At 47.3% G+C, this 14,364-nt stretch overlaps 1 protein-coding gene across 1 annotated transcript in view; it reads right to left on the reverse strand.

The window, feature by feature from the left end:
* LOC125449840 (UDP-glucuronosyltransferase 2A1-like) overlaps positions 1-13,805 on the reverse strand; it is an 82,064-nt gene extending 68,259 nt beyond the window's left edge. The window contains exon 1 of the mRNA XM_048525799.2: positions 13,054-13,805. Coding sequence (XP_048381756.1) covers positions 13,054-13,759 — 706 coding nt within the window. The 5' untranslated portion in view covers positions 13,760-13,805. The remainder of the gene's footprint in view (positions 1-13,053) is intronic.
* Between the last annotated feature and the right edge of the window lie 559 nt (positions 13,806-14,364).

Below are 14,364 nucleotides of genomic sequence, written 5' to 3' on the forward strand. Positions count from 1 at the left end.
CGTCAGCTTTTGTGCTCCTGAGATGCTGCTTGGCCTGCTGTGTTCATCCAGCCTCACATTTTATTATCTTGATTTTCACTTAATCAGCTTTGGCATGAGAAATCAGTTTAATTCATCTCCCTTGTGACTTGCCGACTGTTAGTCCTTAGATTATATAAAAATGTAGATGATGACATTCTCAATGGAAACTACAGAATTCAGAGGCAAGCCAGCTAAATGAGTATTGGTCATTCCAAACTTCATTCGGATGATTGACAAGTCATTCACTGATTGATGGTAACATGATCCCAGTGCCTCTGGTGTTCAACATACGTATGAATAACTTGGCTGAGGTGATAGAGTTACTGATCAAGCTCTGCAGGTGACATGTAGTCAGGAAAAATTATAGGTAGTGCAGATGAGAGGGAGGGAGAGATTGAGTGGGGAAAGATGATCATAGATGCAGTTCACTGTAACAAGGTGTCAAGTTGTGCATTTGTAACTAAAATCACCCAGGGAAAATGCAATATTTTCTTTCTTTGTGAGATTTCACACAATAGGGGAAAAAAGGGATTTTATGTCCACATACACAAAAACACTGGTCGCCATCACAGGCGAGGCTAACTCTCTTCCACTCCCTGGGTAGCCCATAGGTGGCTGTACGGACCGATGCAGCTTCCACAGGCTCTGCTAGACTTGGGGCAGGTGGTGGTCCATGGGAAGGGATGGGTGAGGCATTGGTGTGGAACGTGCTTCTTTCGCCGTTTTCGGCTGGCTTCCACTTTTTCCCCCAACAGCAAGTCTCGAGGTGCTCAATGCTTTTCTGGATGTGCCTGGGCCAGTGATTCCCAGGTGTCTATGGGATTGCCACATTTTGCTAGTAAGGCCTTGAGGGTATCACTGAAAGTGCTTCCTCCATCAACCTGGGGCTCACCTGCCATTTTGAAGCTGTGAATAAAGCACCTGTCTGGGGAGTCTCGTGTCAGTCACGCAGACCACATGTCCAGCCAATTGTAGTCGATCGAAGATGGTCAACACTTTGATTTTGGGAATGTTGGCCTAGTCAAGGATGTTGGGGAGATATTCTTCCCAGGAGACTCACAGAATCTTGTTCAGGCAGCGTTGCCTTCAAGTGCCTACTGTGCATATTTCACGTCTCAGGGCCATATAGGAGGGTAGGAACCACCATAGCTCTGTAAACCATGATCTTGGTGTCACATCTGATGTTGTTGTCCTTGAACATCCTTTTTCTCAGGTGGCTGAAAGCTTCTTGAGCACGTTGGAGGCAGTGCTGGATCTTTTCATTAATAACTGTAAAGCAGTTATTGATGAAGACATTCCCAAGGAATTGGGCTCAGTCAATGTTCCTTAAAGCCTCCCTGTGGACCTTGATGATTAGAGGGTTGTTCCACAATGCCAGGCCAGGTTGGTGGACGACCTTCATCTAGGTCCTGCATAGATATAACAAGTAAAGAAGGCTAAAGGAGTGTTGGCCATTAATTCAATGAATTTGATATTGAAAAGTGAGGACTTGCTCTTAAGTTGTATAGAACTTTGGTCAGATCCTGTTGTGTTGATGCTGTCACTTCAGAAAGATTATTTTGTCCTGGGGTTTTTTGAAGAGAGGTTGTAAAGTCAGAGGTGCAGAAATGGCTACTGGAGCTCACCTAAAACAATAGTTTAAGAGGCCTTTAAGTTTTTTTAAAAAAATAGATGTAACAATGGATGTGCAGTTCTCACAGATCAGGCTTTCTAGTTTTTTAAGCTGTAGCAATTAGAAGCTGGTTTGGGTCGCAAGAGGGTTGTAAGCCTCAGTAAATGATTTCTAACTGAGACTTTCTGAAATCTCTCAATGTTGAATGACATGTAAGAATCTGTGTATGAATATACCTTTTTGCCAATAGATGTGTTAATGCAATGTCATTATGTTGGAATAGTTAACTAGTAATAGATACTGCATCAATTATCTGGTTAAATTTTCCCATAGTAAGTTATTCTAAATTCCTTTCTTTTGTTTGTATTTTAATTATAGTGTTTAAACAAATAGTGTTTTGCTTAACATCAGATCTGGAACACCCGCTTCACATCTTCCTTAAAGTTAGGGTCTAGGCTAGATTCTTAAAATATTTTAAGTGGGGTAGTGGGGGTGAGGTCTGGTCTGGCCCATAACACTACCTGAAACATTTGGCAAGTTTTGGACGCCATTCCACAGGCATGATAAATTAGCTTTGGAAATAGGCAAAGTGCAGATTCACCAGAATTATACCAGAGTCCAAAATGTTACATTTCACAGAGTCCAATAACTTTAATCACATATTCAAGGGATTCAAATGGAGTGGATAGAAAGGATTTTATCTATTAGAAATCCAGAACAAGTGGGCACCATCTTAAAATGAGAGCTAGGTAACTTAGAAAGAAATAATTTTCCACACCCAGGTGCATCAATCTCAAACTCTTTATTATCAAAAAGGATAAGTATGTTGGACCAATTGCTTAATGTTTCTGTTGGGGAAGGGTATCAAATGATATGAAGTATAGGTAGTAAAAGAAGTCGTCATACAGATCAGCTATGATTCAACAGAATAGTGCAAAGAATCTAGTTTTTTAGATGCACCAGAGAAAGCATCCTGTCCAGATGTATCACAGCTTGGTATGGCAACTGCTCTGCCCAAGACTGCAAGAAATTACAGAGGGTTGTGAACACAGTTCATACCACTACGCAAACTAGCCTCCCAACCATTGACTCTGTGTACATTTCCCATTGCTATGGGAAAGCAGCCAACATAATCAAAGAACCTTCCCAACCCAGTTATACTCTCTTCTACCCTCTTCTGTTGGGCAGAAGGGAGAAAAGTTTGAAAACACACACCAAAAGATTCAAGAACAGCTTCTTCCCTGCTGTTATCAAATTTTTGAACAGGCCTCACGTTTATTAATGTTGATCTTTCTCTGCACCTTCTCTGTAGCTGTAACACCACAGTCTGTATTCTGGCATGAGGAGATGGGCCTTTGCCTTAACAATTCATCACAAATGTAATAGTCCAAATTCCCTCAATTGATTATGTGGTCAAGTGTCCAGAGTGTTCTCAGCGAAAGGAGTGCTAATGTTAAACCAGACCTTGAAGAAATAATAGTCTATGGCTGGAATAAAATTGGTTGAGTCTAAGCCTGACATCAAGGAACACTGACAGATTGGTCAAAATACGTTTATTAGTTAGTTTCTTGTCAATGTGAGAGTGTCACTACGTATATTTGATTGCTAAACACCCATAAGAGGATTTAGCTTCGTGTTTTTAACAGAGAATTTAAGGAATTTAATCTCTTAAAGAATGACATATCAGTATTCCTTCCTTTAAAACATTGCCCAAAAGAATGTTGAATGTTGTTTCGTAAGGAACTGTGATCAGATGCGTGAGATAGACTGAACATTTCTGCATCACCTTTGATTATTATTACTTTCTAAGCAATCATTTTGATAGGGGAGTCATCTAGACTTAAAACATTAGTTTGCTCTTTTTTCGCAGACGCTACCTGACCCGTTGTAATCTCCTGCATTTGTACTTTTTCCACCTTGACACATGTTTTAACTCCTAATGGTTACTTGTACCAGAGGATTTTCCTCCATATGATTCGGGTGGTAACTTCAGTGGTATCTGCACCAACTGCTTCTCCCAGGAGACCAGAACCAAAGTCATATCCATACTCTGCAATGATTCCCAGTGTACGTTCTCAAACTGGCTGAGGTCTTGTGCAAACGTTAAGTGTTGGAGTCCCGAGCGAATCTTGTTGAAGACAGATTCTGAAACCACACATATTGCTGCGCCGGTATCGGCCTCCACAGGAAATCGGTGACTGTTTAACCAAACATTCATTTTAATCAGTTCCGATTTGGAGGTCACTAAGCAATTTTGTTGTTCCAACCCACATGTAGGGGGGGACTTTCCAGGCGTGCACTGTCCTGGGTACTGGCCTTTGAGTTTTCTGACTCAAGCCAGGTTTTGTAGGGCCCTTTGCTGTCTGCATACCCACAGCTATGACAATGGCTTTGCTGGCCCAGATCTTGAAGGACGTTTTAGCCACTTGGCTGAGGGTCAGGTTTGTTGTGGGGTTTTGCTGTGGGCTGGCCTAGGGTCTCTCTGCCCAGCATATGCCCTGCGTGAAGCTCTGAGATTGCCTACACTGAAATGGTGTTCCCTAACTCAGTCGGAGGGGTGACGGAATTCACTTCCATTGTGATGTCCTGAATTTCCTAAGCTCCTTTTGATGCATTTTCTAACGGCAACCCCAGTTGTAATGACTGTTTGAAGACCAGTTGGGCTTGAGCTAGCAGGTGTTTCTGCACAGTTACATCATAAATCTCACGTACCAAATGGTCTCTCGGCAACTCAGTCAGGGTTAACCCAAAATCACATCGTTAAAAATCCTAACACAGATACCCCCATTTCTCTAACAGCTGGATAAAACCAAAGGCATCTCAGGATTGGAGAGTGTTTGGGGCTATAATAATCCTTAACCAACTCCATCAACTCTTGGAAGTTTTTAGTGTCCCCTGGGAAAGTTAAGCCCCTTATAACCGAAAATGCTGCGGGTCCGTAAGCAGCCAGAAGGATGACTCATTGCTTTTCATCTGCTCTAATGTCGTTTGCCCGAAAATGTATCACATTCTTTCCACATCTAGACCCAGTCTTCAACAGCAGGATCAAATGAGTCAAGCTTCCCAAATAAAGGCATGAAGTCAGAAATACTTACCCCAAGATGACTGTTGTGAACAAATATTCTTTAGGCATGTCCTGTTCTCTCCCTTTGACACTGAAATAACTGGTAACCCACCACCAAATCACCCTTTATTTGCTTGTGCAAAGTACACTGGGTGTGGCCAAGCAGCTTGGAGTCAGTCCCTAAACTGAGGAGATTCACATCTCCTGGTTATATTTCTTTCTTTCCTCCTGGTTATATGGTCAGCCAGGGCTTTCCTGATTGGCCCAGGCTAACAGCCTCAATCAACGACCGCACAGTTAAGGAGGTCAACCTGGTTTCATTCATTACATTTCTGAAGATAGTTCTTGACTTTGCTTTCATCTCAACTTTTCCGTCTCAAACCCAATCTCAGAGTGTGATATCAAACTGCATGATGAAAGAGATGGGGGTGTCTCAGTCGCAAGCAGACACAGGTATCTAGACTTCCTTCTCCCCATTGAAGGCCATGATGTGGAGGTATGCTTGTTGGACTGGGGTGGACACAGTCAGAAATCACACAACACCAAGTTATAGTCCAACAGGTTTATGCCACAAAGGGACCTCGGTATAAAAGTAGCAAATTGCAGAGGCCACAATTTTGGTCAAAGCACTGAATGGTTCACTGACGTGTTTGTGCCAATTGGATTGTATTCATAAACATGGAAAAAGTTGAGCCATCATCACAGGCACACAAATTTCTTTTCTTGAAAGTCTAGACTGGAACAGGGGGAAGAAATAATGAAGGAATACAATTATTTTTGAATAGAGACACAGACACCACTGAAGAAGCAGCACAGTCACTTAGAAGTTAGTGCTGCTGCCTCACAGGACCAGGGACTCTGGTTCAAATCCACCCTCGGGTGACTGTGGGGAGTTTGCACATTCTCTCCGTGTCTACGTGGGTTTCCTCCAGGTGCTCTGGTTTCCTCCCACAGTCCAAAGATGTGCAGTCTAGGTGGATTGGCCATGCTAAATTGCCTATAGTGTTCAGGGATGTTTAGATGAGGTGGGTTATAGGGATGGGTCTGGATGGGATGCTCTGAGGGTTGGTGAGGAGCCCCACAAAAACAGGCCAAAGGGCCTGTTTCCACACTGTAGGGATTCTACGAGATGTGCACTTTGCATTGTTTGTAGAAAAAATGTAGCTAAGCATTTAAAGAATATGTTTTCAAAGGCAGCACAAAATGCAGGTCGGAGAATGCAGTCCTGCAGGATGACAAGCACTCAAGCAATATGTACACGAATTAAATGTACCGTGCCATCATCACCCTGATCAGAACTCAGACTGGTGACTGGTGACTTGCACTCAGCCACCTCTCTGCACAGCCCACTTTGATGTTTGCCTATCTTGTCACACCTTAATTGCTGTGTCAATCAGGCACTTCACCCTCTTCAAGGCCCACACCTCTCTGGAGAGTCAGGTGACAGAGAGTGCCGAAGATCACCACAGTGCATTGGACCCTTTTAGGAGTGTTTTTTACACTCCAACACCACTGGACTAGGCCAGGCACTGAAACCCCATCCTCAGAAGCCTGTTGACCTGCTTGATGATGGTCCTAGTAACTTTGGTTGTACATTTCTATACCTCTGTCTCAGGGATCACATAAATGCGTGAGCTGCCATCTCTTCAAAGGTTAATCCTTATGTCCTGGAATCCATCCATGGTATTTCAGTGATGTCAAAAAGTGCTGTTGTACTCTATACTGCTAGTGGGTGAAGGAACCACAGCAGCTACCAGACAGTGAGAGCACACATGCTGCTGAACATGAGACTGTGGAAGTCCTTTCAGAAATGAATCGAACCAACTGTTGACTCTGTCTCTTAATGGCCACATAGGTGCAGTTGATAATGCCCTACTTTTGCAAGTATCCAGTAATGGAGATGTGTCCTACTCCTGTTTGAGCTTAAGAAGTCCCATCTGTTTGAAATAGCATTAATTTCTCAGTTTTTGGTAACAGGGCATCAGGGTCCTCCAAGGCACACTGATGTGCTGACACTTGACAATTGGCTGCTCCTTGGAACAAGCCAGAGGTGAAGAGGTTCAAAGCCTCAGTGACTTTAACAGCTACTGGAAATGTTTAGGAAATAGTACTGTGATGCCCGTGGTCATCTTCAATAAAGGCATGGAAGTACAAATCTGTTAGTGTAGGTGCTGTATACTGTAGCAGTGAGTGTTAGATGTCCCTAGATAGCTTCAACTCTGGTGGTACAATCAGAACTGATTGGATGGCCCTCTCTCATTCCTATCCTCTGCCTGGAGCTCTCGATCTGCTCCTGAAGATGCTGATTCTAATCACTACTCATCCCTATCTCTGAGTGTCTGAGAAACATGCCCAGTCATTGCCTTTCTTTCAATGAGCTACACTCATAATGAATACTCTATCCCTCCCCCTTGATAGCCCCACAAAGCCTGATGGTTCACTTGCTTCACTGACCAAGTGTGTATACATAATGTGCTCAAATAATTCTGCTCAGCTGACAAGTACAGTACGCCAATGGAAGCATGCCTCTCTTATCCTTGGAGCTTCCTATAGGCCCACCTAGTTCAATGACATGGCCACAACTGGTTTCCCATTATATCATTCCACTTCTTCCAGATCCAAGACGGATTTGTTGCTTTGCCACAAGAATTGCAAACTGGCCCTTGATGAGCTAACAAAAAGTTCATCAAGAAACATAATCAGTCACTGATTCAAATCAGTAATAATGGGAACTGCAGATGCTGGAGAATCCAAGGTAACAAAGTGTGAAGCTGGATGAACACAGCAGGCCAAGCAGCATCTCAGGAGCACAAAAGCTAACGTTTTGGGCCTAGACCCTTCATCAGAGAGGGAGACGAGTAAGGGTTCTGGAATAAATAGGGAGAGAGGGGGAGGCAGACCAAAGATAGAGAGAAAAGAAGATAGGTGGAGAGGAGAGTATAGGTGGGGAGGTAGGAAGGGGATAGGTCAGTCCAGGGAAGACAGACAGGTCAAGGAGGTGGGATGAGGTTAGTAGGTAGGAGATGGAGGTGCGGCTTGGGGTGGGAGGAAGGGATGGGTGAGAGGAAAAACCGGTTAGGGAGGCAGAGACAGGCTGGGCTGGTTTTGGGATGCAGTGGGGGGAGGGGAAGAGCTGGGCTGGTTGTGTGGTGCAGTGGGGGGAGGGGACGAACTGGGCTGGTTTTGGGATGCGGTGGGGGAAGGGGAGATTTTGAAGCTGGTGAAGTCCACATTGATACCATTGGACTGCAGGGTTCCCAAGCGGAATATGAGTTGCTGTTCCTGCAACCTTCGGGTGGCATCATTGTGGCACTGCAGGAGGCCCATGATGGACATGTCATCTAAAGAATGGGAGGGGGAGTGGAAATGGTTCGCGACTGGGAGGTGCAGTTGTTTATTGCGAACTGAGCAGAGGTGTTCTGCAAAGCAGTCCCCAAGCCTCTGCTTCGTTTCCCCAATGTAGAGGAAGCCATACCGGGTACAATGGATACAGTATACCACATTGGCAGATGTGCAGGTGAACCTGTGCTTAATGTGGAAAGTCATCTTGGGGCCTGGGATAGAGGTGAGGGAGGAGGTGTGGGGGCATGTGTAGCACTTCCTGCGGTTGCAGGGGAAGGTGACGGGTGTGGTGGGGTTGGCGGGCAGTGTGGAGCAAACAAGGGAGTCACGGAGAGAGTGGTCTCTCCGGAAAGCAGACAAGGGTGGGGATGGAAAAATGTCTTGGGTGGTGGGGTCGGATTGTAGATGGCAGAAGTGTCGGAGGATGATGCGTTGTATCCGGAGGTTGGTGGGGTGGTGTGTGAGAACAAGGGAGATCCTCTTTGGGCGGTTGTGGCGGGGGCTGGGTGTGAGGGATGTGTAGCGGAAAATGCGGGAGACGCAGTCAAGGGCGTTCTCGACCACTGTTGGGGGAAAGCTGCGGTCCTTCAAGAACTTGGACATCTGGGATGTGCGGGAGTGGAATGCCTCATTGTGGGAGCAGATGTGGTGGAGGCAGAGGAATTGGGAATAGGGGATGGAATTTTTGCAGGAGGGTGGGTGGGAGGAGGTGTATTCGAGGTAGCTGTGGGAGTCGGTGGGCTTGAAATGGACATCAGTTACAAGCTGGTTGCCTGAGCTGGAGACTGAGAGGTCCAGGAAGGTGAGGGATGTGCTGGAGATGGCCCAGGTGAACTGAAGGTTGGGGTGGAAGGTGTTGGTGAAGTGGATGAACTGTTCGAGCTCCTCTGGGGAGCAAGAGGCGGCGTCGATACAGTCATCAATGTAACGGAGGAAGAGGTGGGGTTTGGGGCCTGTGTAGATGCGGAAGAGGGACTGTTCCACGTAACCTACAAAGAGGCAGGCATAGCTGGGGACCATGCAGGTGCCCATGGCCACCCCCTTAGTCTGTTGGAAGTGGGAGGAATCGAAAGAGAAGTTGTTGTGGGTGAGGACGAGTTTGGCTAGGTGGATGAGGGTGTCGGTGGAGGGGGATTGGTCGGGCCTGCGGGACAGGTAGAAGCAGAAGGCCTTGAGGCCATCTGCATGCGGAATACAGGTGTATAGGTACTGGACGTCCATGGTGAAAATGAGGCGTTGGGGGCCAGGGAATTGGAAGTTCTGGCGGAGGTGGAGGTTGTGGGTGGTGTCACAGATGTAAGTAGGGAGTTCCTGGACCAAAGGGGAGAAAAAGGAGTCCAGGTAGGTGGAGATGAGTTCGGTGGGGCAGGAACAGGCCGAGACAATGGGTCGACCAGGGCAGGCGGGTTTATGGATTTTGGGAAGGAGATAGAAATGGGCGTGTGGGGTTGGGGAACAATGAGGTTGGAGGCTGTGGGTGGGAGGTCCCCTGAGGCGATGAGGTCATGAATGGTGTTGGAGATGATGGTTTGGTGCTTGGGGTGGGGTCATGATCAAGGGGGCAGTAGGAGGAGGTGTCGGAGAGTTGGCGTTTGGCCTCGGCGATGTCGAGGTCAGTGCGCCATACTACCACTGCACCACCCTCGTCTGCGGGTTTGATGGTGAGTTTGGGGTTGGAGCGTAGGGAACGGAGGGCTGCCCGTTCTGCGGGGGAGAGTTTGGAGTGGGTGAGAGGGGTGGGGGAGGTTGAGGCGGATAATGTCTCGATGGCAGTTGGAGACGAAGAAGTCAAGGGAGGGTAGGAGGCCTGGGGGTGGTGTCCAGGAGGAGGACTTGTGTTGGACCCCGCCCAAGGCCGACGCCGACGGAACCCCGCCAACAGCCGACCACCTCATCGCTCCGCCCACAACCTCCACAGCCAGCAACCCCAGAGGAGACAGCCACACTGAGCCCTGTCGAATCTTCACCATCCCCCCAGACCTCCCACTAACTGAGGACGAATGGTCAGTCCTAAGCAAAGGGCTCACCTTTGTCCCCCTACAACCACACATAAACGAATACCAGTCACGTTTGGACATAGAGCAGTTTTTCCGCCACCTTCGCCTCCATGCTTACTTCTTCAACTGGGAACCTAACCCTCCCTCCACTGACCCCTTCACCTGTTCCAACACAAGTCCTCCTCCTGGACACCACCCCCAGGCCTCCTACCCTCCCTTGACCTCTTCATCTCCAACTGCCATCAAGACATTAACCGCTTCAACCTCTCCACCCCTCCCACCCACTCCAACCTCTCACCCGCAGAACGGGCAGCCCTCTGCTCCCACCCCAACCTCACCATCAAACCCGCAGAGAAGGGTGGCGCAGTGGTAGTATGGCGCACTGACCTCGACATCGCTGAGGCCAAACGACAACTCTCCGACACCTCCTCCTACCGCCCCCTTGAACATGACCCCACCCCCGAGCACCAAACCATCATCTCCAACACCATTCATGACCTCATCACCTCAGGGGACCTCTCACCCACAGCCTCCAACCTCATTGTTCCCCAACCCCGCACGGCCCATTTCTATCTCCTTCCCAAAATCCACAAACCTGCCTGCCCTGATCGACCCATTGTCTTGGCCTATTCCTGCTCCACCAAACTCATCTCCACCTATCTGGACTCCATTTTCTCCCCTTTGGTCCAGGAACTCCCTAGTTACATCCGTGACACCACCCAAGCCCTCCACCTCCTCCAGAACTTCCAATTCCCTGGCCCCCAACACTTCATTTTCACCATGGGCGTCCAGTACCTATACACCTGTATTCCGCATGCAGATGGCCTCAAGGCCTTCCGCTTCTTCCTGTCCCGCAGGCTCGACCAGTCCCCCTCCACCGACACCCTCATCCACCTAGCCAAACTCGCCCTCACCCTCAACAACTTCTCTTTCGATTCCTCCCACTTCCTACAGACTAAGGGGGTGGCCATGGGCACCCGCATGGTCCCCAGCTATGACTGCCTCTTCGTAGGTTACGTGGAACAGTCCCTCTTCTGTATCTACACAGGCCCCAAACCCCACCTCTTCCTCCATTACATTGATGACTGTATCGGTGCCGCCTCTTGCTCCCCAGAGGAGCTCGAACAGTTCATCCACTTCACCAACCTTCAGTTCACCTGGGCCATCTCCAGCACATCCCTCACCTTCCTGGACCTCTCAGTCTCCAGCTCAGGCAACCAGCTTGTAACTGATGTCCATTTCAAGCCCACCTATTCCCACAGCTACCTAGAATACACCTCCTCCCACCCACCTTCCTGCAAAAATTCCATCCCCTATTCCCAATTCCTCTGCCTCCACCGCATCTGCTCCCACGATGAGGCGTTCCACTCCCGCACATCCCAGGTGTCCAAGTTTTTCAAGGACCGCAACATTTTCCCCCCACAGTGGTCGAGAACGCCCTTGACCGCGTCCCCCGCATTTCCCGCTACACATGCCTCACACCCAGCCCCCGCCACAACCGCCCAAAGAGGATCCCCCTTGTTCTCACACACCACCCCACCAACATCCAGATACAACGCATCATCCTCCGACACTTCTGCCATCTACAGTCCGACCCCACCACCCAAGACATTTTTCCATCCCCAACCTTGTCTGCTTTCCGGAGAGACCACTCTCTCCGTGACTCCCTTGTTCGCTCCACACTACCCTCCAACCCCACCACACCCGTCACCTTCCCCTGCAACCGCAGGAAGTGCTACACTTGCCACCACACCTCCTCCCTCACCCCTATCCTAGGCCCCAAGATGACTTTCCACATTAAGCAGAGGTTCACCTGCACATCTGCCAATGTGGTATACTGTATCCATTGTACCCGGTATGGCTTCCTCTACATTGGGGAAACCAAGCGGAGGCTTGCGGACAACTTTGCAGAACACCTCTGCTCAGTTCGCAATAAACAACTGCACCTCCCAGTCGCGAACTATTTCAACTCCCCCTCCCATTCTTTTGATGACATGTCCATCATGGGCGTCCTGCAGTGCCACAATGATGCCACCCGAAGGTTGCAGGAACAGCAACTCATATTCCGCTTGGGAACCCTGCAGCCCAATGGTATCAATGTGGACTTCACCAGCTTCAAAATCTCCCCTTCCCCCACCGCATCCCAAACCAGCCCAGTTCGTCCCCTCCCCCCCACTGCACCACACAACCAGCCCAGCTCTTCCCCTCCACCCACTGCATCCCAAAACCAGCCCAGCCTGTCTCTGCCTCCCTAACCTGTTCTTCCTCTCACCCATCCCTTCCTCCCACCCCAAGCCGCACCTCCATTTCCTACCTACTAACCTCATCCCACCTCCTTGACCTGTCTGCCTTCCCTGGACTGACCTAACCCCTCCCTACCTCCCCACCTATACTCCACTTTCCACCCATCTTCTTTTCTCTCCATCTTCGGTCTGCCTCCCCCTCTCTCCCTATTTATTCCAGAACCCTCACCCCATCCCCCTCTCTGATGAAGGGTCTAGGCCCGAAACATCAGCTTTTGTGCTCCTGAGATGCTGCTTGGCCTGCTGTGTTCATCCAGCTCCACACTTTGTTATCACTGATTCAAATCAGGCTGCTCGCTGTAACTCTCCCTTCACTAGACTGAGCAAAATTGTCTAAAGGCTGAACAGTAATGGCAACTGGCACAAAGGAGTGAAATTGCATCCCCTCCTCCCTCCTTTCTCAACTTGGTATTGAGGGAAGAAATAGTGTCCCGAGAATAATTACTCTTTTTCTTCACAAAGATTTATATTGGGAAAGTCAGGATCTGATTCCTTGATAACATTTAGTTATGTTGAAACAAATGGAGGCAAAAGCCTTGACTAAAATGCAAACATTTCAAATTACATGTAAAAAAGCTTCTTGCTTGTAAATCCATTTGCTAATTCATACCAATGTTAAGTCAAAGACTGTCTTATTTTTCTTTCATATACTATATTACAAATTAAAATCATATTCATGCACTCCTATAACATTTAAAATGCTGAAATCATTACCTAAAATCTCACTAAAGTATGAATCCCATTGTCCCCAAAATGTGGAGAAGAACAGATCCTGAATGCTGTAGGAGAGTAGGTTGGTAATTCGCTGTGTAAAGGTCATGAAGCTGGGAAGTTCTGACAAAGTAGCAGGTACATAAGAAGGAGGACTTGGCAATTGACCGCACTGTCTCTCCATTGCAGAAGCTGGAGAGAATCTTAGAGTGTAGACAAAAGGAATCCCGAGTTGTAAAGCCAACAGTTCTCCTCCTACAACTACTGGATCAGCAAGGATGATATCATACTTTGATTGTCTCAGTTTTTCCAAGAATCCTTCATTCCTTAACACAGCATTGAGGAATGCCTTGTTAGAGATGATCATATTGGACATAATGACTTTAAGTCTTTGATAGAACTCCCATGCAGACAGATAGGGCTTCTCATACATCCACAACTTCAGAATAACATCAATCAATGCCTCTGTGTCATGTGGTCCATATGGAACCTCCACAATTTCCGTCTTCATTCGTGCTGGCTGATGACTTACTCCAAAGATTGAAGCTGTGGTCAGCAAGGCAGTCACATTATGACCTTTTCCAATTAATTCTTCAATAATATGTTTTGCATTCAGCCAGTGGCTGGTTTCCATGTTCCAGACAAGAACATTACCACAAAGAGAGGATCCGGTCCAAGTCACCAGGAGCACAAGCACGATTTGAAACATGGTTACTGATGTTGCAGCCGCTGCCGTGAAGTCTAAATGTTTCCCCTGTCTCTGACTGAAGAGCATGTAAGTCTTGTGCAATGAACTAGCTGTGAGATATGGCTCCAGGCCAAATGCAAAGCTAACCAATGAAAGGGTAAAGAAATCAATCTGATTTTGAAGCACAACTTAAGTTGCTTCAAGATAAAACTCGATGAGTGAATTTTCGGGAAATTCCACAGTACACCTTTTTGTTGGTCATCAGAGAAGGAAAGAGAAAGAAACAAGACTAGACAAATTTTTCTGATTTTTGAAGAAGTGTCTAGACACAAAATATAACCTTCCTGCTGCTTGACCAGCTGTGTTCATTTAGGTCTACACTTTGTTATCTAAGACCTTTTCTTTCTGAATTTAGAAAGACGGAGGAAATCTGACATACAACTAAGTCAAAATGAGAACCTATGAAAGATAGTAGTCTGAAATAGAAATAGAAAATGCTGGAAGTCTATAACAGCAAATCATTACTCTGTCCTTTCTTTATATCCAGCACTTTTCTTTCTTTGAGTTATGTTGATGATTAGATATGAATAAACTATGGTATCCATGTTTTAAATATCTTTTATGAA

Source organism: Stegostoma tigrinum, chromosome 3 (assembly GCF_030684315.1).
Source record: "Stegostoma tigrinum isolate sSteTig4 chromosome 3, sSteTig4.hap1, whole genome shotgun sequence".
NCBI classification, from domain to species: Eukaryota; Metazoa; Chordata; class Chondrichthyes; order Orectolobiformes; family Stegostomatidae; genus Stegostoma; species Stegostoma tigrinum.